The 21638-nt window shown below is 40.4% G+C and overlaps 1 protein-coding gene across 1 annotated transcript; it reads right to left on the bottom strand.

Annotated features, from left to right (window-relative positions):
• Nucleotides 1-299: 299 nt before the first annotated feature.
• Nucleotides 300-11868, bottom strand: LOC124039864 (syntaxin-4-like). Its single transcript, XM_046356351.1, has 11 exons — nt 11640-11868; nt 11176-11280; nt 10708-10807; nt 7980-8054; nt 7785-7852; nt 7587-7695; nt 7340-7413; nt 2061-2198; nt 1731-1841; nt 1554-1640; nt 300-1413 (listed from the first exon to the last, which is right to left on the bottom strand). Exons 1-10 carry the CDS (start codon nt 11667-11669, stop codon nt 1563-1565), a joined length of 888 nt encoding a protein of 295 aa, XP_046212307.1. The 5' UTR covers nt 11670-11868; the 3' UTR covers nt 300-1413; nt 1554-1562.
• Between the last annotated feature and the right edge of the window lie 9770 nt (nt 11869-21638).

Raw genomic sequence — 21638 nt, 5'->3', positions numbered from 1 at the left:
ATTATCTTGGTAAAGGAGGGATGTAAACTAATTGTGCACATGGAACATTTCTGGGATTTTTTATTTTAGCACATGGGACCAACACTTTATATGCTGAGTTTATTTTTGTTCAGTACCATAAATCTTTGCTTATGTATCCATGTCTTTAGTACATCAATCTGATGGCTTTTGAGAACATATACAGTACTAGAAAATGTTACATTTTAAATGCGTAAGATGTCCCTCCTACGATATTTCTGAGGACTTTTTCCCTCAGAGAATATAAAGCAGTAGCAGAAAAAAAAGGCACGGAGACAAACCATACTCTGCTAATTTAATCTGGGCAACAGTTAAACCCATTTCATTTTTTTAAATTAAAATTGCTGAACATTTGATACAAAATTCAACAGCCATATAATATACAGTAACAATGTACTTCACTGCTCTCCTCACTCATCCAGTTTCTCCCTTCACCAAATACTGTACAAGTATTTAGCTCCTCTTGTCACTTCATAGGGAGGAGCTAGTGGGCACAGAGAATTAAGGCTAGGGTAAAGTACCATGGCTGATCTCTTTACGGTTTGAAAAACAAATCTGATATAAAATGGTTAGGGTTCTTGAAGCAGAAGAGCATTGAATAATTACAGAACAAATTCCATCCCTTCTTTAAAATAAGGTAGTGTGCTACTATACCCTGATCTCAGACAGAGCCCTTAGATGTCTGCAAACACAAGAAAATGTTAATTAGGGAAAAAAGGCACCATAACTATAAGGGTTCCTATTACTGTGGCAAGACTAAACATAGCATCCATAATATTAAAATTATAAATAAATACTGTAGACCACATTCTCCTAATGGGAGAGACATTTCAAGTGCCAATTCTTTATAAAAGAGTCACATGGAACTCATTTCAGACACCTTTCAAATTTGATAACTGCACGTCTTAATTACTCACCAAATAATAAATTGGCGATATACAATTATATTATTCTAGATCTGCATTTAAAAACAAGAAGCCATAAGCGCTTAGTTTTTTTCCTGCATTGTAACTAATACAAAACTAATACAATAAGAAGCACTTTAGTTTTCCTGAGCAAATCTGATCAGCACCTTGTCAGTGTCTGTTCAAATACTGCATTCTTCCTTGGACACGTATGGGTCCAACAAGTTGAGTAAGTAACGGAGTTGTCCACACATTTTCATTTAGGGTGCCATTGAAGAAAAGGGTACAACAGAGAGCCCCAAAAAAACTTCAGCATTGCCTTTTGCTGAAAGTGGGGCAGTTAACGTATGAGCATGAGAGACAATGTCTGTTTGTGCATGTGTGCCTCCCGGTCTGTGCCAGGGTATCGATAGTTAAGAGGTCAGTGATATAATAAGACAGGACTTCTCTTCAAGGTCCCAGGGCAGAAGTGGGTTAGAGGAAGGTGACACTGCAAGGAAGAATATCAAAAAAGTACAAAATAAGTTGATTGAATACATTGACCTAATCAATAAATGGTTCATAGTTTTGTATTTTTCAGTAAATTAATGTTGAAATATGGCTATTTTTGCTAACTACGAGAGAACTCACATCAGGATCTCAGGAGAAGCTGATAGCCAATGAGATTGCTAAAATGAGGAGGAGAATGGCACAGCATAATGCAATCCATATCTTCTTCTGTAGAGGAAGAGAGCGATAGAAAGGTAGTATCAATGTTCATTAGCTAACCTGTCCAATAATTGGCACAACCTTAAAATTAATTCCTACCTTGCGTGCTTTGTTTTGGTAGGTGGCAGCCTTCGCAGTGTCTTCCACTGCCTTTTCCACATAGTTAGTTGAATTGATGATGTTGGCTTCAATGCGGTTGACCATCTCCCCCTGCATAACAGTTTGTCAATTCAGCAAACGCTTAACTAAAAGGTATTTTGACAACCAACTTTCTCAGTCTGGTGTGGGAAATATAATTTGAAAAATGGATTCTGCCCATGCTTGCACCAATCCAAAGCTTTTAAACCTTTGACAGAGAGTTAACAAGTGCACACTTGGGTAAGAAAGGTAATAGGGCTCCAGTTTGTCCTCCTGGGGTGTGAGTCTTACCTGAGCCTCCACCTCCATGGCCAGGTACCGGAACATGTCATGCAGGTCCTTAATGCTCCTTTCCAGTTTAAGGATCTCGTCATGCCGGGACTCAATCTCATTCAGTGCCTGCTTAGTGGCTTTAGCGTCGATCAGGATCTACAGGAAGGAGAGAGTAAATGTTACAATCAGGTTATTTAGAGCCTGACAAAATGTCTGAGAAATGACGACAAGTGTCTATTTAACTGCTCATAAAACTTAACACATCTAGTCAAGAGAATATCAACTACGCTTGAACTGAAACCGCTATAGACACACTAAAGCAAGGGTGGCCAAAGGGTTCCATCTATGGGGTTCTCTTTCACAACTATGGTGACTATACAGATTTCTAAGAATGTCCCCAGATACAGACATTACAATGAGTGCTTACCAAATCCAAACCTGTAGTCCAATGCAAGCAAACAAGAGTGTCTTAAATGTCATTTTACTCCCAAGTGCCTTCAGAAAGTATTCAACCCCCTTGACCTTTTCCACATTGTGTTGTTACAGCTGTCTTTTTTTGGGTTCGTCTCTAAAAGTTTTGCACACCTGGACCGTACAATATTAGCCATTAAAAAAAAAAGTTTTTAATTATTAAGCTCTGTGAAGTTGGTTGATGATCATTGCCAGACAGCCATTTTCAAGTCTTGCCATATTTTCAAGTAAATTTAAGTTAAAACTTTAACTAAGCCACTCAGGAACATTGAATGCAGTCTTGGTAAGCAACTCGAGTCCAGTGTATGTATAGTTGGCCTTCTGTTTTAGGTTATTGTCCTGCTAAAAGGTGTATTTTTCCCCCAGTCTGTTGGAAAGTAGAAAATCAGGTTGTCCACTAGGATTTTGCCTGTGCTTAGCTCTGTTCATTTTATTTTTATCCTGAAAACCTACAGTCCTTATCAATGACAATTACACCTCGAACATCATGCAGCCACCACCATGCATGAAAATATGAATAGTGGTAGACCGTATTGTGTTTGATTTACCCCTAGCAAATGTATAAGACAAAAGCTTTTTTTGTTTCTTTGCCACATTTTTTGCAATATTACTTAAGTTCTTTATTGCAAACAGAATGAATGTTTTTTAATATTTGTATTCTGTATAGGATTCCTTCTTTTCACTGTCATTTAGGTTAATATTGTAGAGTAACTACAATGTTGTTGATCCATCTCCTAAAAATAAATCACTGTTGGCCCCATGGTGAAATCCCTAAGCGGTTTCCTTCCTCTCTAGCAACTAAGTTAGGAAGTATGCCTGTATATTTGTAGTGTCTCGGTGTATTAATACATTATTAGTGATGTGCAGTTCGCTAACGATTAGTTATTTTTGAACTACTCTTCACTGACTCAAGTCATGATTTGTTTTTCTGAGTGATTTGTTCATTTTAGTTGGATGTTTGACCTAACTTACTATTGCGAGTCCAACAGCAGGATTAATACACGCTCCTCCGGCTCAGCAGCTCCAGAGACATGCGCCGACCACCAACTGTCATAAGCACGCAGGTAAATACTTCCCTACCAAGCAAAAGAGCAGTAACTACACATTGTCAAAAATTAGTTAAGACATTTTTGATACATGCTTTATCAGGTGGACAAATATCCTGCCTCCACTGTGTTGAGAAAATGGGGCTCATTTCTGCAGTAACTGTAAAAAATTAGCAGTGAAACCAGGGACAAAAAGCAGTAACTGGAAAAAGTAGCAGTACAACCAGGGACAAAAAGCAGTAACTGGAAAAAGTAGCAGTACAACCAGGGACAAAAAGCAGTAACTGGAAAAAGTAGCAGTACAACCAGGGACAAAAAGCAGTAACTGGAAAAAGTTTACTGAGCTTTAGGCTGCAGCTTCTATGGTTTACCTTTGTATTATTGATTGATACTTGTATCAACAAAAAACAAACTATATGAAACGAACAGCCGCATACAAATAAATCTATGAACAAGTTTGTGCAATAAAAAAAACAATGGAAACCAGTGTATTCCAGTGGGTATACAAAGCAAGAAGGCAGTAACTGCCATCTAGGGTCAGAGGTCAATATGAATAAAAATGTAATGTTAAAGACAACAGATCTGACTACAACTCATTTGGCTGGACAATTAAACTATAAAGCCATTTTTTCTGAGTTCCACTCTATGAGCAGTTACTGCTCTTTTACTTGTGTTGGATTCTAACTTCTAACTTGAAATATCCTTATTCATGTTACCATATTATAACTGAGTGTATGGAAATCTACTGAGTGAGACAGGGTAGTGCAGAAAGATTCTGCACTACCCTTCTGACATTCTGTCAGAACATGTTATTGTTAAATCTCATGTATCCTATAGAGAGAAGGGCAACGGTCTGGTTTCAGTCACAGATAAAGTAGGACAGACGTGAGTGAGTTAGGGAGGAATTCTGGACGAGGTCAGGTCAGACGAAGCGAGAACGAACAGTCGTCACTTGAGTTCCTGCCGAGCAACAAAAATGTATTGGCTGTCTAAATGTGCAAGGAAGAGACTCAGCCTAGAAGGAGGGTATACATATACAGTACCAGTCAAAAGTTTGGACACAGCTACTCACTCAAGGGTTTTTATTTATTTTTTAATATTTTCTACATTGTAGAATAATAGTGAAGACATCAAAACTATTAAATAACACGCATGGAATCATGTAGTAACCAAAAAAGGTGTTAAATTTAAATATATTTTATATTTGAGATTCTTAGCCACCCTTTGCCTTAATGCCAAGAGTGTGCAAAGCTGTCATCCTCTCAACCAGCTTCATGAGGTAGTCACCTGGAATGCATTTCAATTAACAAGTGTGTCTTGTTAAGGTAGGGGTGGTATACAGAAAATAGCCCTATTTGGTAAAAGACCCAGTCCATATTATGGCAAGAACAGCTCAAATAAGCAAAGAGAAATGACAGTATCAGTACTTTAAGACCTGAAGGTCAGTCAATCCGGAAAATTTCAAGAACTTTTCAAGTTTCTTCAAGTGCAGTCGCAAAAACCATCAAGAGCTATGATGAAACTGGTTCTCATGAGGACCACCACAGGAAAGGAAGACCCAGAGTTACATCTGCTGCAGAGGATACGTTCCTTAGAGTTTACCAGCCTCAGAAATTGCAGCCCAAATAAATGCTTCACGGAGTTACAGACACATCAACTTTTCAGAGGACACTGAGTGAAATCAGACTTTCATGGTTGAATTGCTGCAAAGAAACCACTACAAAAAGGTCACCAATAAGAAGAAACACGAGCAATGGACATCATAACGGTGAAAATCTGTTCTTTTGAGATTTTTGGTTCCAACTGCCGTGTCTTTGTGAGACGCAGAGTAGGTGAACAGATGATCTCTGCATGTTTGGTTCTCACCATGAAGGAGGAGGTGTGATGGTGCTTTGCTGGTGACACTATCTGTGATTTTTTTAGAATTCAAGGCACACTTAACCAGCATGGTTATCACAGCATTCTGCAGCAATACACCATCCCATCCGGTTTGCACGTGGGACTATCATTTGTTATTCAACAGGACAACAGGCTGTGTAAGGGCTATTTGACCAAAGAGTGATAGAGTGCTGCATCAGATGAGCTGGCCTCCACAATCACCGACCTTAACCCAATTGAGATGGTTTGGGATGAGTTGGAGCGCAGAGTGAAGGAAAAGCAGCCAACAAGTGCTTAGCATGTGGGAACTCCTTCAAGAATGTTGGAAAAGCATTCCTCATGAAGCTGGTTGAGAGAATGCCAAGAGTGTGCAAAGCTGTCATCAAGGCAAAGGGTGGCTACTTTGAAGAATCTAAAATATATTTTGATTCATTTAACACTTTTTTGGTTACTACATGATTCCATGTGTTATTTTATATAGTCTTCCCTATTATTATACAATGTAGAAAATAGTAAAAATAAAAACCCTTGAATGAGTAGGTGTGTCCAAACTTTTGACTGGTACTGTATGTGCTTGTGTAAACACGTCTTTGTCTTTTCAGCTGTTTCACTCAGTGGATGAATAAACTTGGTTTGGGCTTTGACTTGTCCGTTAGTTTGTCAGGACCTAACACTTGGTAGGGCAGAATAGATCATGAGCATAGGGAAGAAAAATACATGTTTAGAACTGATAACATGGTGCAAGAATGATCGCAATTAATTGATTATTGAATATTACGATGACAGCTTTGTAGAACCAAAACATACATAGCCTTTGCTCAACAACCTCGACCTCAAGAATTAATAGTTTGGGGGGGGGGGTCTGCAGTTTGCGAACGACATTGTGCTCATCTCCATCACGGGCGGCGGTCAAGCAATGCATTCTGCCAAGAGTCGTTCACAATCGGTTACAGCCACAACTAGACCTCGTTACAAACGTATCAATGCATCTTATTTGTATGCCTAGCAATCAAACAAATGTAGCCTACATTGTTTAAAGCACACGTTTACAAGTCTGTCACAAATGACAGCTCCAATAAGCTCCCCATGGTGAACGAGAAGGTTGTAAGACTCTTTCGAGTTTTCAGTTCCATTGTTTGCCAGTAGGGGGTTCTGCATGCTCTGGGCATTACTGACTCAAATGAACATAATCAGTCTAAAGATTTGTTCTTTTGACTGAACGAGTTGAAAATATCTAAGTCAGTAAAAACAGCCAAACTTCTCATCACTATCCAAAGCGTAATTAATAACTTCACCATTCTCAAAGGGTTATTCAGTGTCTGAGTGACCTTACAGATAATTGTATGTGTAGGGTACAGAGATGGGCAAGTCATTCAAAAGTCCATGCAACTTATTATGTGACTTAAGCACATTTTCACATTAAATTATTTAAGCTTGCCATAACAAAGGGGCTAAATACTTATTGACTTAAGATGTTAAGACGTTTCAGTTTTAAAAAATATATAATTTGTAAACATTTCTAATAATAAAATTCCACTGGCATTATGGGGAATTGTGTGTATATCAGTGATACAAAATCTCAATTCAATCCATTTTAAATTCAAGCTTTAACATGTGGAAAAACACAAAGGGGGTTGAATACTTTCTGAAGGTACTGTATATGCATTTGTCTTTGTCCCAAACACTAAAGAGCTTAACTAGACAATGCCATTTCGATGTTTTTTGGTCATTCTGCTATATCAGAAAAACACAGAGCCTGAAAAGTCATAGTTAACAGAAAATTACCCAACAAAAAAAGGAAGGGAATAATGTTGTGGGATTGCCAGCAGGTGGTTTCATTGTGAATCATGAATTTTGGTTCATTTAAGTCAGTCAGTCAGTCAGTCAGTCAGTCATACTCACATTCTGTGTGAAAACATCAGTCTGTCCACTTTCAAGCATACCGTCCAACTCCTCATCTGTAACATTGGTGCCCGCTGGAGGGATATAACAATTGATGTTTTTGGGTATATTTCATTTTCACATGAAATCACCTTTGTAAATGAACTTCTACATTGTAGTCTTGAATTCAGAAGACAAAAATCCATGGTGTTGAAATCACTTTCTGATCAGCAGTATGATAACAGTAACAGATGACATCCAGCCTTACTTATTCTGAGCTGCCTTTGTATCCTCTCCACGTTGCGATCTCTGTAGGAAGCCTGGATGGTGTTACAGTGGTCCATCAACTCCACAAACTCTCGAGACAAGACACCATGCTAGAGAAAGAGAGAGTTGGAAGTGTAAATTCATGTCAGCCTACAGTATATTGGATTACAATCAAGACTTAATTATATAGAAGCCTCACTTGTGCTCTCTGCATCCTTAGGTTTATGGGAACGTATTTCTCATCACCCCCTTTTTTGGGTTCAATGGCTGTAAAAAATAAATAAATAACAATCGGTTGGATATTTCTGTATTCAGGTTTATCCACTGGGGCCACCGAATCACCTGTGATCATTAGTCAATATCTCACCATATCATCTCAGTTTAGAATACTCACTGTTCAGTTTCTTCTGGATCTGCATTGCCATTGTTTTGATCTCTTCCCGAAGGGTTTGGAGTTCCCTTTTCATACCTGAACAACAAAGAAACGTTACGACCTCACCTTTTATTTACTGTCAACAGGCAGAGTAACAAATCCCTCAGCCTGTAGGGCTGTAGGGTACCTGCTTCTATAAACCAATGAGGAGATGGGAGAGGCAGGACTTTCAGCGTGATCTGCGTCATAAATAGAAAGGACTTCTAATTTTAGCCCTTGGCAACGCAGACGCTCGTTGGCGCGCGCGAGCAGTGTGGGGTGAAATAATTGAATAACATAGGATTTCTACATTTATTTTGCGACGCTCTCGCACGCGACGGGTCCGGTCTGGTCAGCATGTCGGCTGGAAAGACTGCAAACTAACTGCGTTTCATTTTACTTGTTCATTTCTTTGTGTATCGATACAAATGATGCTGAATCATGATCTCGACTGGCTGAGAAAATCTGCCTGTCTGTATTGCAACAATTTTGCAAATGTCAGAGATAATGTCTTGATGCTTTTTACAGTGGAGATCAAGTTTCTAAATTGCATGACTGAGCCGATGAGATACTGGATCTGTAAAAGTAATAGTAGTGTGATGCTAGGTAATGACAAATGATGGCACTTTTTATGAATGTTGTTTAGTATATCATGGGCAGGATAGACTAACAATGGGAAATTCAAACCCCCCTGTTGTATAAAATGTTTTAACTGATAAGAATTTGGTTTATGAAGTTATTAAAAACGTGGCATTCTGTTACTAAATCGACCAAAAAAAATCTGTAACAATGACTGCAACTGAATTAGCCACAGTGAGAATTCATAGTATTTTATTTTATTTAATTAGGCAAATCAGTTACGAACAATTTCTTATTTTACAATGAATGACTACCCCGGCCAAACCCTCCCCTAACCTGGACGACGCTGGGTCAATTGTGCGCCACCCTATGAGACTCCCAATCACAGCCAGTTGTGATACAGCCCGGGATCGAACCAGGGTCTGTAGTGACATCTCTAGCACCGAAATGCAGTGCCTTAGATCGCTGCGCCATTCGGTAGGGTTGTTCCATGTCATATCATCAAGCCATGACACCCACCATCTCAGATTGTTCTGATATCATTTCTGTAGTTAGAAAACAGATAAGATTAGCATTCCTGCAACAATATTTTATTGAAATATAATTTGAGCTCTGAAAAATTAAGCTAATTGATAGCACCGAAATTGGCTATTTCAATTTATAGGATTCATATAATATTAAATAAATACAGTAGTACCTAATATCTGATTTGGACCAAACTTTTTTCTAAAAGTAGCTAGGTTTCTATCCAATTGGCGACAGATTGTCATGCGAATATTCTAAAATCAGCATAAATAAAATATGCGCATTTCCCCACCAATGGTGCATTTCCACCAAACAGATTTGTTGCGGATAAAAATCTGTATGTGATGACATAGCGCACACAAAATGTAAATTTTCCTCTTTTTTTTCATGTACCGAATAAAAATCTAAAGTTCAACGTGTTTCCATCACATTTTCAATTCTACCGATAGTTGTGTCACAAAAAGCAAATGTGCCTACACCGGTCTTGCCGCGTGCGCTCTAGCCAGCTCGCAGATACAGTGCGTGTAGGTTAGTCTACATGAGATTATTTTTGTCAAAATGGCAGTCAAGCATCAAATCACCATGTCACCAGAATAAGACCCTTGAAATCTATTGGAAAAGAGCATCAAGCTAATCAACAGTGCACTTTCACCACTCTGTGAATTTCATCATTTATTTCACCTGTAGCCTAATAAATTGCATGCTTTCCCAGGTCATAGTGGGTGAACCATGCACCATATCATCTCGTGACTCCAATTTTACTTCAATAGGATGGTTATAATATCAATATTTGCACATAAAATGGTGTTTGTTATTTTTCGCATAATTCATTTTACAAATATAAAAAGATCCATTTGTCAAACAGACAAATAACCTGTTGCCATTTATAAAATTGCACCGAAACTTCCTGTTTCCATCACAGATCTACCTGTTACAAAACTTAACATCTGCACTGTTTTTTGAGTAAATGTGTTTTTGTTAAATTCCCAGTGGAAATTGTTCAAAGTAGTCATTGTGCATTGAGTTGTATGGTTTGTTTAACTTTGCAATCAATGTTTTTTGTTTGGTATACATTTAAAGTAAAAAAATCTGAGTCAGTGTCATTCTGTGGGTGGGGAGAATTTGTGGAACGTTCCAACAGGAATCTATTCCAAAAACGTCATAAAGTACAAGGTTGCCAACAAATAACGCATACAAAGTAGAATGATCTATTCACCTAGCTAATTAGCTGCCGAACAGGCATCAACCCACCACATAGATGATTCTTAATGTTTGTCCATAGGCTAACAGAGTGAAGACAGACATTTTTCAGGAAATAAACGTGTTGAGTGACAAACTTAATGAAATTGCCAACTCCCTACCCGGTATCTTATTCTGCCACTATACAACTTTGTATGCGTTTTTGGCAACCTTGTTATTTACAAAGTTTTGAGAACAGATTCCTGTTGGAACGTTCCACAAATCATAGCCACCCTCATTCTGTTACCGTGGAAATGCAATATTCTATGCATATCATATAATAACTCTTACATATATTACCACCATGCCATATATTTACATACAGCATATGATGTATATATTAGTGTGTTAGTGTTGCTCTACTGACCGTCCTCTGGCAGTGCCACACCCAACACTGTCTTCTGTTTGTTCTCAAGGTCAGCGACCACCTTTTTAAGCATCTCCATTACCCCTCGAATCTCTAGGACCTGATGAGAAGGGATAAACAGGCTGGTAAATGTAATAGAAGCTAAACTGTGAACTAGTTTTTTTGGGGCACTAAGAAAAGACCGGGAGACAAATTCCGCATCACCCTGTGTGTCACTGACGAGATGACTGTGTTCGCATAACATGTACATTGGGCATACAGAAAAGATACTGATTTTGACTTGGCATTATTTCAGCCAGATCACATTAGAATGATAGTTTATGTTGGCACAACAAACTGTTCCTGTGCTTGGTATCCACAAGCCAAGATAAAAGTACTGCAGAGTAGCATAACATTGAAACTGACATCAAGTCACCATAAAAATGCAAACAGATGTCTCAACTCCTGAATTAATTTGCATGATTTCACCTTCTTGAAAAAAGCATCATTCTCCTTCTCTTCCTTCACTGTAGAAATCCCCGGTTTGACCATAAGGGCCCTGCCCTCTTCATCCTCGTCTGACGCCTCTGCGGTCTGGTGTGTGAGGAAGAGAGAATAGGGAAAGAATGGACACATTCATCACGTCATTAACAGGTAAATCCAACATGCAACCGATATTGAGTGCGGCATTGAACTTTGAATACACTTTTAGCCACTGGCCCATCCTTGGTTCTAGACTATCTTAATTATGCTAATTTAGCTAGATATCCGAGGTTTACAAAAAACTAGCTAGGTTCGCCAATTTAAATCAATGTGGCTAGCACTAATAGCTAACAGATAAAGAATACCCTATGAAATAGCTACACATTCTGCATTTGACCATGCATAAACGTCTATATTCATTGATATTGGTTAGTATAAGTTAGCTAGCCTGTTTTTCCTTTTACACTCACATTGCCAAGTTCCTTAGTTCGGTCCCGCATTTCCTCTCAGTCCAAATACAATGTATTAACGAAGATACTATTACGATATCCTATATCAAGGTAAATATTTGTTTTATCAAATGAGCAATAAAACACACAAAAAAAGTTTGTCATTCAACAAGTAAACTGCTACCACAGATATAAAACATATTTGCTTCTACTTCCTCTCCAGCTAGTATTTCAGTGAAAAATAGGCACCATTAGAACACACGCCACCTAGCGTACTGTAGTTTAATATAGACAATTGACGGCGCATGCGTGGGCTTTTTTATACTTTCGAACCACTGCGTAATGTTGCCCTCTGCTGTAAACACGATCATATTTATAATTCATTTGCGGTTCATTTTAACCTATTTAATCCCATCAGTCACAATAGTGACCGAAAAAAACGTTCCCAGTTATAAGCCTCTAAAACGTTTACTGAATGATATATCGATGCATTTCTAGCGAATATTAAAATAATAAAGGGTCTCAATGAAATATGTGCAGTGCCACATGTTTGTAAATGTTGTACATGATCACATGACCAGATCTGTTTACTTCCTGGTTGCACCATGAGACGATGATGGCTGCATCAAAGCTCCCCCCAAAAAGGTTAGGTTATGTATGTTAACATAAAGATAGGACAAATATTTTTGGTACACATCATCTTTAAGGTGTCTAGTATTCATATATGAATTTGCAATTACTCAACTTTGTTCAGTGTGGTCATAGAATGAGTAAACATGTTAACGGCAACAATAGTGACAGGCAGATACGTATACATATATATAGTTCTTGTTCTACCTAACTTTCTGCTCTGTTCTTTCTTTTAGTTTTACTTTGAGTCAAATTCAGGATATGTTGCTCAGACAAGGCGTGCAACATTGCAGTTATCCCTCAGTGATTGTGATAGCGATGGGTCAGATATGCACTACGAGGGGGAGACAGGTAATTTGCCAGCCAGGCTGTTGAATGTATATGCTGAACCTATGCAAACTGATCATGACAGGAACAACGTTATCAGTGATTATGACCTACCCCTCACCACCCCACACTCTCCTCCCTGAGACTGGGTTGGGTCATGGACCCAGTGTCGTTCTTGGTGTTGCAGAGCAATCTCAGGTGCCTCAAGGTTGCAAGTTCCTTCATAACAACCTCTTCACTTCACTTGCACTCCTCGATGAAATGACAAAAATGTATTATTATTAATCCGTTATTTTACCAGGTAAGTTGACTGAGAACATGTTCTCATTTGCAGCAACGACCTGGGGAATAGTTACAGGGTAGAGGAGGGGGATTAATGAGCCAATTGTAAAGAGGATATGGGAGTTCTGGAATGATGAGGCAAAATCTTCTGTTTGATGTCCAATTCAAGCCACAGAAGGACTTCATGAAGTTACCTCAGGGAACCTCTGAGGTTCTGACCAAAGCATACAAGTTGCTGGTCCGTTAGAAAGACAATAAAATTGTCACAGTGTCACAGTGGCAACAAACATAGAGGAGAAATACAGTGAGACCTCTGTCAAGAGAGGAACCAGGAGCAATGTGCCTTTTGACAAAGTCCCACAATCAAAATGCATCAAATGAGAAAATGGGTGGTGTTGAACTTCACAACCTACAGGTTTCAAGATACCATATCTCCATAAGGTCTAAGAAGTAGCGGTGGCCCATCTTTTCATGGTCTCTCAACAGTGCACTTGTAAACAGCCATTTATTTTACAGAGATGTTATGGTAGGGACCATCAACCTGCTCACCTTCTCATCGATAGTGGCACAGTCTCTTATGCAAAAGTTTGGCACGTAACCACTGAGCCACGGGAGGAGATCTCTACTGCTACTACTGTTGAAGATCAGGCAAGATATGACAAAGCTTCCCACTGGCCAATCATCATGATGCACCGGTTCCATAGATGTTGTCATTGTGACAAATGCACTACCTATGCATGTGAGAAATACAAAGCGCCACTGCACATTGAGTGCTACAAGATATACCACAGACAGTAGAAAATGAGATAAGAGCGAATGAAAAAGGGCTGAAAAAGCCCTCAATAAAGGGTGAGGAGAAGCAGTTCAACAGACTTCTAGGAAGAAAAGAAAAGTTGACAAAAATGGAAGAAGACCATCAAAATGACTGAAATGTTTTTGGAAAAGAGGATCAATTGATTGAAGACATACTGTATGACAGTAGGTCTGACTGATCGAAGTTCAAAATAGTGATGCACAAACTAATCGTGCACTTGGTTCTGAAGCCTACCTCTATAATGTATGTATGTATGTATGTATGTATGTATGTATGTATGTATGTATGTATGTATGTATGTATGTATGTATGTATGTATGTATGTATGTATGTATGTATGTATGTATGTGTATAATATATATATCTTTTTTTGTAGGCTTCTACTTGAATGCATGTTCTACAGGCTACCTCGATCCTAAATGTTACCTTTGTTCAATGTGAATGAATGACACGACTGCTATACAGTTGTTAGTGAATGTTGCACTCAGATGTCACAATGACAATGTTACACTGAATATTACACTAAAGTACAAGTTAAAATGTTACAATAAAGTTACAATATTGATGTTTCAATACATTACAATAAAGTAACAATGTTGAAAAACGTTGATGTTTTTTTTGTTGTTGTCTTTGCTCTCAGTATTCATATCGGTGTTGTATAGGGGTTTTTGATATGTAAAATAGTCACACTAGAATGTGATGGGGCATTCTAGTAGCAATGCTGGGGACTGCCAGTGACAGAGTTTTAAATGTGTTAATAACTGGGCTGGGATATATAAGAATTTTCATGACTGCATAGGACAAATATGTTAGTTCAGTATACATCACATTATCCCACCGGTCACAATTGTGACCGACCATAAAACACACTTTTTCATCTACTTTTCGATTAAATTGTAAAAAATAATATTGATTATTTCAAAGGCTTACTAAAATGTGATTAAATGGGTTAATTGTTGTACCCCACAACAAAATCTGAAAGACCATTACCTACTGTTTGTAACATGACTAACATGCAGCCCAAAATTAATTTCAGATACTTCAATCTTTCAAAATGGCTTCACCTGGAATCTGTCCTTCGGAACACATTCTGGACTTTACAGCAAGTGAAATGCCTTTCTGCTAAACTGTATTTATTTGAGCCTGGTAAATCTATGAAGAGGACTCCAGATCCACAAACGGAGGGGATCGGAAGTTGTACTCTCTATAAAAGCTCTGAGCCTAGCAGAAGGGAAAACACATTTTCAATGCAAAGATAGATACAAGACACTGATCATCCAAATCAAATGTAATTTGTCACATGTGCGAAACACAACCTTAATGTGTAAAACAAAGTAAGCTAAATAAACTAAAGGTAAAATAGCAGCACAATAAAATAACAATAATGAGGCTATATACAGTCGGAAGTTTACATACACTTAGGTTGGAGTCATTAAAACTTTTTTTTTAACCACTCCACAAATTTCTTGTTAACAAACTATAGTTTTGGCAAGTCGGTTAAGGACATCGACTTTGTGCATGACACAAGTAATTTTTCCAAAAATTGTTTACAGACAGATTATTTCACTTATAATTCACTGTATCACAATTCCAGTGAGTCAGAAGTTTACATACACTAAGTTGACTGTGCCTTTAAACAGCTTGGGAAATTCCAGAAAAGGATGTCATGGCTTTAGAAGCTTCTGACAGGCTAATTTACTTCATTTGAGTCAATTGGAGGTGTACATGTGGATGTATTTCAAGGCCTACCTTCAAACTCCGTGCCTCTTTGCTTGACATCATGGGAAAATCAAAAGAAATCAGCCAAAAGACCTCCACAATTCTGGTTCATCCTTGAGAGCAATTTCCAAATGCCTGAAGGTACCACTTTCATCTGTACAAACAATAGTACGCAGGTATAAACACCATGGGACCACGCAGCCATCATACCGCTCAGGAAGGAGACGCGTTCTGTCTCTTCGAGATGAACATACTTTGGTGCGAAAAGTGCAAATCAATCCCAGAACAACAGCAAAGGACCTTGTGAAGAAGCTGGAGGAAACAGGTACAAACATATCTATATCCATAGTAAAACAAGTCCTATATCAACAAAACCTGAAAGGCTGCTCAGCAAGGAAGAAGCCACTGCTCCAAAACTGCCATAAAAAAGCGAGACTACTGTTTGCAAGTGCACATGGGGACAAAGATCGTACATTTTTGGAGAAATGTCCTCTGGTCTGATGAAACAAAAATAGAACTGTTTGTCCATAATGACCATCGTTATGTTTGGAGGAAAAAGGGGGAGGCTTGCAAGCCGAAAAACACCATCCCAACCGTGAAGCACGGGGGTGGCAGCATCATGTTGTGAGGGTGCTTTGCTGCAGGATCGACTGGCATTGGAAGAAACCGGCGCCGACAGAGATGGCCGCCTCGCTTCGCGTTCCTAGGAAACTGTGCAGGTTTTTGTTTTTTTTACGTGTTATTTCTTACATTAGTACCCCAGGTCATCTTAGGTTTCATTACATACAGTCGAGAAGAACTGCTGAACATAAGAGCAGCGTCAATTCACCATCAGTACGACCAAGAATATGACTTTCGCGAAGCGGATCCTGTGTTCTGCCTTTCACCCAGGACAACGGAATGGATCCCAGCCGGCGACCCAAAAAAAACGACTTCGTAAAAGGGGGAAATGGAACGGTCTTCTGGTCAGACTCCGGAGACGGGCACATCGTGCACCACTCCCTAGCATTCTTCTCGCCAATGTCCAGTCTATTGACAACAAGGTTGATGAAATCCGAGCAAGTGTAGCATTCCAGAGGGACATCAGAGACTGTAATGTTCTTTGCTTCACGGAAACATGGCTCACTGGAGAGACGCTATCGGAATCGGTGCAGCCAGCTGGTTTCTCCACGCATCGCGACGACAAAAACAAACAACTTTCTGGTAAGAAGAGGGGCGGGGGCGTATGCTTCATGGTTAACGTGACGTGGTGTGATCATAACAACATACAGGTACTCAAGTCCTTCTGTTCACCTGATTTCGAATTCCTCACAATCAAATGTCGACCGCATTATCTTCCAAGGGAATTCTCTTCGATTATAATCACAGCCGTATATATTCCCCCCCAAGCAGACACATCGATGGCTCTGAACAAACTTTATTTGACTCTTTGCAAACTGGAATCCATTTATCCGGAGGCTGCATTCATTGTAGCTGGGGATTTTAACAAGGCTAATCTGAAAACAAGACTCCCTAAATTTTATCAGCATATCGATTGCGCAACCAGGGCTGGAAAAACCTTGGATCACTGCTATTCTAACTTCCGCGACGCATATAAGGCCATGCCCCGCCCTCCTTTCGGAAAAGCTGACCACGACTCCATTTTGTTGATCCCTGCCTACAGACAGAAACTAAAACAAGAAGCTCCCGCGCTAAGGTCTGTTCAACGCTGGTCCGACCAATCTGATTCCACACTCCAAGACTGCTTCCATCACGTGGACTGGGATATGTTTCGTATTGCGTCAGACAACAACATTGACGAATACGCTGATTCGGTGAGCGAGTTCATTAGAACGTGCGTTGAAGATGTCGTTCCCATAGCAACGATTAAAACATTCCCAAACCAGAAACCGTGGATTGATGGCAGCATTTGCGTGAAACTGAAAGCCCGAACCACTGCTTTTAATCAGGGCAAGGTGACCGGAAACATGACCGAATACAAACAGTGTAACTATTCCCTCCTCAAGGCAATCAAACAAGCTAAGCGTCAGTATAGAGACAAAGTAGAATCTCAATTCAACGGCTCAGACACAAGAGGTATGTGGCAGGGTCTACAGTCAATCACGGATTACAAAAAGAAAACCAGCCCAGTCACGGACCAGGATGTCTTGCTCCCAGGCAGACTAAATAACTTTTTTGACCGCTTTGAGGACAATACAGTGCCACTGACACGGCCCGCAACTAAAACATGCGCACTCTCCTTCACTGCAGCCGACGTGAGGACAACATTTAAATGTGTCAACCCTCGCAAGGATGCAGGCCCAGACGGCATCCCCAGCCGCGCCCTCAGAGCATGCGCAGACCAGCTGGCTGGTGTGTTTACGGAAATATTCAATCAATCCCTATCCCAGTCTGTTGTTCCCACATGCTTCAAGAGGGCCACCATTGTTCCTGTTCCCAAGAAAGCTAAGGTAACTGAGCTAAACGACTACCGCCCTGTAGCACTCACTTCCGTCATCATGAAGTGCTTTGAGAGACTAGTCAAGGACCATATCACCTCCACCCTACCTGACATCCTAGACCCACTCCAATTTGCTTATCGCCCAATTAGGTCCACAGACGATGCAATCTCAACCACACTGCACACTGCCCTAACCCATCTGGACAAGAGGAATACCTATGTGAGAATGCTGTTCATCGACTATAGCTCGGCATTTAACACCATAGTGCCCTCCAAGCTAGTCATCAAGCTCGAGACCGTGGGTCTCGACCCCGCCCTGTGCAACTGGGTACTGGACGTCCTGACGGGCCGCCCCCAGGTGGTGTGGGGAGGCAACAACATTTCCACCCCGCTGATCCTCAACACTGGGGCCCCACAAGGGTGCGTTCTGAGCCCTCTCCTGTACTCCCTGTTCACCCACGACTGCGTGGCCACACACGCCTCCAACTCAATCATCATGTTTGCGGACGACACAACAGTGGTAGGCTTGATTACCAACAACAACGAGACGGCCTACAGGGAGGAGGTGAGGGCCCCCGGAGTGTGGTGTCAGGAAAATAACCTCACACTCAACGTCAACAAAACTAAGGAGATGATTGTGGACTTCAGGAAACAGCAGAGGGAACACCCCCCTATCCACATTGATGGGACAGTAGTGGAGAGGGTAGTAAGTTTTAAGTTCCTCTGCGTACACATCACAAACAAACTGAATTGGTCCACCCACACAGACAGCATTGTGAAGAAGGCGCAGCAGCGCCTCTTCAACCTCAGGAGGCTGAAGAAATTCGGCTTGTCATCAAAAGCACTCACAAACTTCTACAGATGCACAATTGAGAGCATCCTGTCGGGCTGTATCACCACCTGCTACGGCAACTGCTCCGCCCACAACCGTAAGGCTCTCCAGAGGGTAGTGAGGTCTGCACAACGCATCACCAGGGGGAAACTACCTGCCTTCCAGAACATCTACACCACCCGATGTCACAGGAAGGCCATAAAGATCATCAAGGACAACAACCACCCGAGCCACTGCCTGTTCACCCCGCTATCATCCAGAAGGCGAGGTCAGTACAGGTGGATCAAAGCTGGGACCGAGAGACTGAAAAACAGCTTCTATCTCAAGGCCATCAGACTGTTAAACAGCCACCACTAACATTGAGTGGCTGCTGCCAACACACTGACTCAACTCCAGCCACTTTAATAATGGGAATTGATGGGAAATGATGTAAAATATATCACTAGCCACTTTAAACAATGCTACCTAATATAATGTTACATACCCTACATTATTCATCTCATATGTATATGTATATACTGTACTCTATATCATCTACTGCATCTTTATGTAATACATGTATCACTAGCCACTTTAACTATGCCACTTTGTTTACATACTCACCTCATATGTATATACTGCACTCAATACCATCTACTGTATCTTGCCTATGCTGCTCTGTACCATCACTCACTCATATATCTTTATGTACATATTCTTATCCCCTTACACTTGTGTCTATAAGGTAGTAGTTTTGGAATTGTTAGCTAGATTACTTGTTGGTTATTACTGCATTGTCGGAACTAGAAGCACAAGCATTTCGCTACACTCGCATTAACATCTGCTAACCATGTGTATGTGACAAATACAATTTGATTTGATGATTTGATTTGATTTGGTGCACTTCACAAAATAGATGTCATCATGAGAAAGGAAAATTATGTGAATATATTGAAGCAACATCTCAAGGCATCAGTTAAAGCTGGGTGGCAAATGGGTCTTCCAAATGGACAATGACTCCAAGCATACTTCCAAAGTTGTGGCAAAATGGCTTAAGGACAACAAAGTCAAAGTATTGGAGTGGCCATAACAAAGCCCTGACCTCAATCCTATAGAAAATTTGTGGGCAGAACTGAAAAAGCATGTGTGAGCAAGGAGGCCTACAAACCTGACTCAGTTACACCAGCTCTGTCGGGAGTAATGAGACAAAATTCACCCAAATTATTGTGGGAAACTTGTGGAAGGCTACCTGAAACGTTTGACCCAAGTTAAACAATTGAAAGGCAATGCTACCAAATACTAATTGAGTGTATGTAAACTTCTGACCCACTGGGAATGTGATGAAAGAAATAAAAGCTGAAATAAATCATTATCTCTACTATTATTCTGACATTTCACATTCTTAAAATAAAGTGGTGATCCTAACTGAACTAAGACAGGGAATTTTTACTAGGATTAAATGTCAGGAATTGTGAAAAACTGAGTTTAAATGTATTTGGCTAAGGTGTATGTTAGCTTCCGACTTCAACTGTATAATGGGTACCGGTACCGAGTCAATGTGCAGGGTTAGTCAAGATAATTGAGGTAATATGTACATGGAGGTAGGGGTAAAGTGACTATGCATAGATAGTGAACAGAGAGTAGCAGCATATGTGAAGAGTGTGAAGGAATGTGTGTGTCGGGTGGGGGGGGGGTCAATATGCATGTGTGTGTGTAGTATGTACGTATGTGTGTGTGGTTAGAATCCAGTGAATGTACATTGAGCTTGTGCAAGAGATAAATACAAACATAAATAAGGGGGTCAATGCAAATAGTCTTGGTAGCCATTTGATTAACTGTTCAGCAGTCTTATGGCTTTGTGGTAGAAGCTGTTAAGGAGCCTTTTGGTCCCAGACTTGGCGCTACGGTAGTGCTTGCCGTGCGGTAGCAGAGAGAACAGTCTATGGCTTGGGTGGCTAGAGTCTTTGAGAATTTTTAAGGCGTACCTCTGACGCTGCCTCGTATAGAAGTCCTGGATTGTATGAAGCTCGGACCCAGTGATGTACCCCTATGTAGCGCCTTGCAGTCGGATGACGAGCAGTTGCCATATCAAGTGGTGATGCAACCAGTCAGATGCTCTCGATGGTGTAGCTGTAGAACTTTTTGAGGATCTGAGGTCCCATGCTAAATATTTTCAGCCTCCTGAGGGGGAATAGGCGTTGTTGTCATGCCCTCTTTACGACTGTGTTGGTGTGTTTGGACCATGATAGGTCCCTAGTGATGTGGACACCAAGGAACTTGAAGAACAATCTGGTCTTAATGGCCATGTACTCTTATAATTTCCCCCCGGCACAGCCAGAAGAGGACTGGCGCCCTTCAGATCCTGGTTCCTCTCTAGGTTTCTTCCTAGGTTCCTGTCTTTCTAGGTAGTTTTTCCTAGCCTCCATGCCTCTTCATCTGCTTTGCTTTCTCTTTGGGGTTTTAGTCTGAGTTTCTGTATAAGCACTTTGTGACATCTACTGATGTAAAAAAAAGTGCTTTATAAATCAATTACATCTGAAACTCTTGACCCGCTCGACTACAGTCTCGTTGATGTAAATGGAGTCGTGTTTGGCCCTTCTTTTCCTGTAGTCCACGATCAGCTCCTTTGTCTTGCTCACGTTGAGGGAGAGGTTGTTGTCCTGACACCACACTGCCAGGTCTCTGACCTCCTCCCTATAGGCTGTCTCATCGTCGTCTGTGAACAGGCTTACCACCGACGTGTCGTAGGCAAACTTAATGATGGTGTTGGAGTTGTGCGTGGCCACGCAGTTGTGGGTGAACAGGGAGTACTGGAGGGGACTAAGCACGCATGCACCCATCAGATCAGATTATATCAAAACCAACATCAAGATTTCTAGGCTAAGAAAACACAACATGGCTTGTATAGGTATTATATTCTCATTAATTTAATAAATAAATGATGTGTTGTTTGACAAGTCACAGTGATATCACTTTAAACACATGCTCTCAGTGTAG

Source organism: Oncorhynchus gorbuscha, linkage group LG07, assembly GCF_021184085.1.
Source record: "Oncorhynchus gorbuscha isolate QuinsamMale2020 ecotype Even-year linkage group LG07, OgorEven_v1.0, whole genome shotgun sequence".
NCBI classification, from domain to species: domain Eukaryota; kingdom Metazoa; phylum Chordata; class Actinopteri; order Salmoniformes; family Salmonidae; genus Oncorhynchus; species Oncorhynchus gorbuscha.
Note: the sequence above shows the minus strand (reverse complement) of the source record. Positions and strands in the feature narration are given on the sequence as shown.

Excerpts from the sequence above, each read along its gene's own strand:
- LOC124039864 (XM_046356351.1), bottom strand. The coding sequence starts at position 11,669 with ATGCGGGACCGAACTAAGGAACTTGGCAAT. Across the intron at positions 11,281-11,639 it reads GAACTAAGGAACTTGGCAAT|ACCGCAGAGGCGTCAGACGA; the intron begins GTGAGTGTAAAA and ends CTCACACACCAG. Across the intron at positions 10,808-11,175 it reads ATGATGCTTTTTTCAAGAAG|GTCCTAGAGATTCGAGGGGT; the intron begins GTGAAATCATGC and ends CCTTCTCATCAG.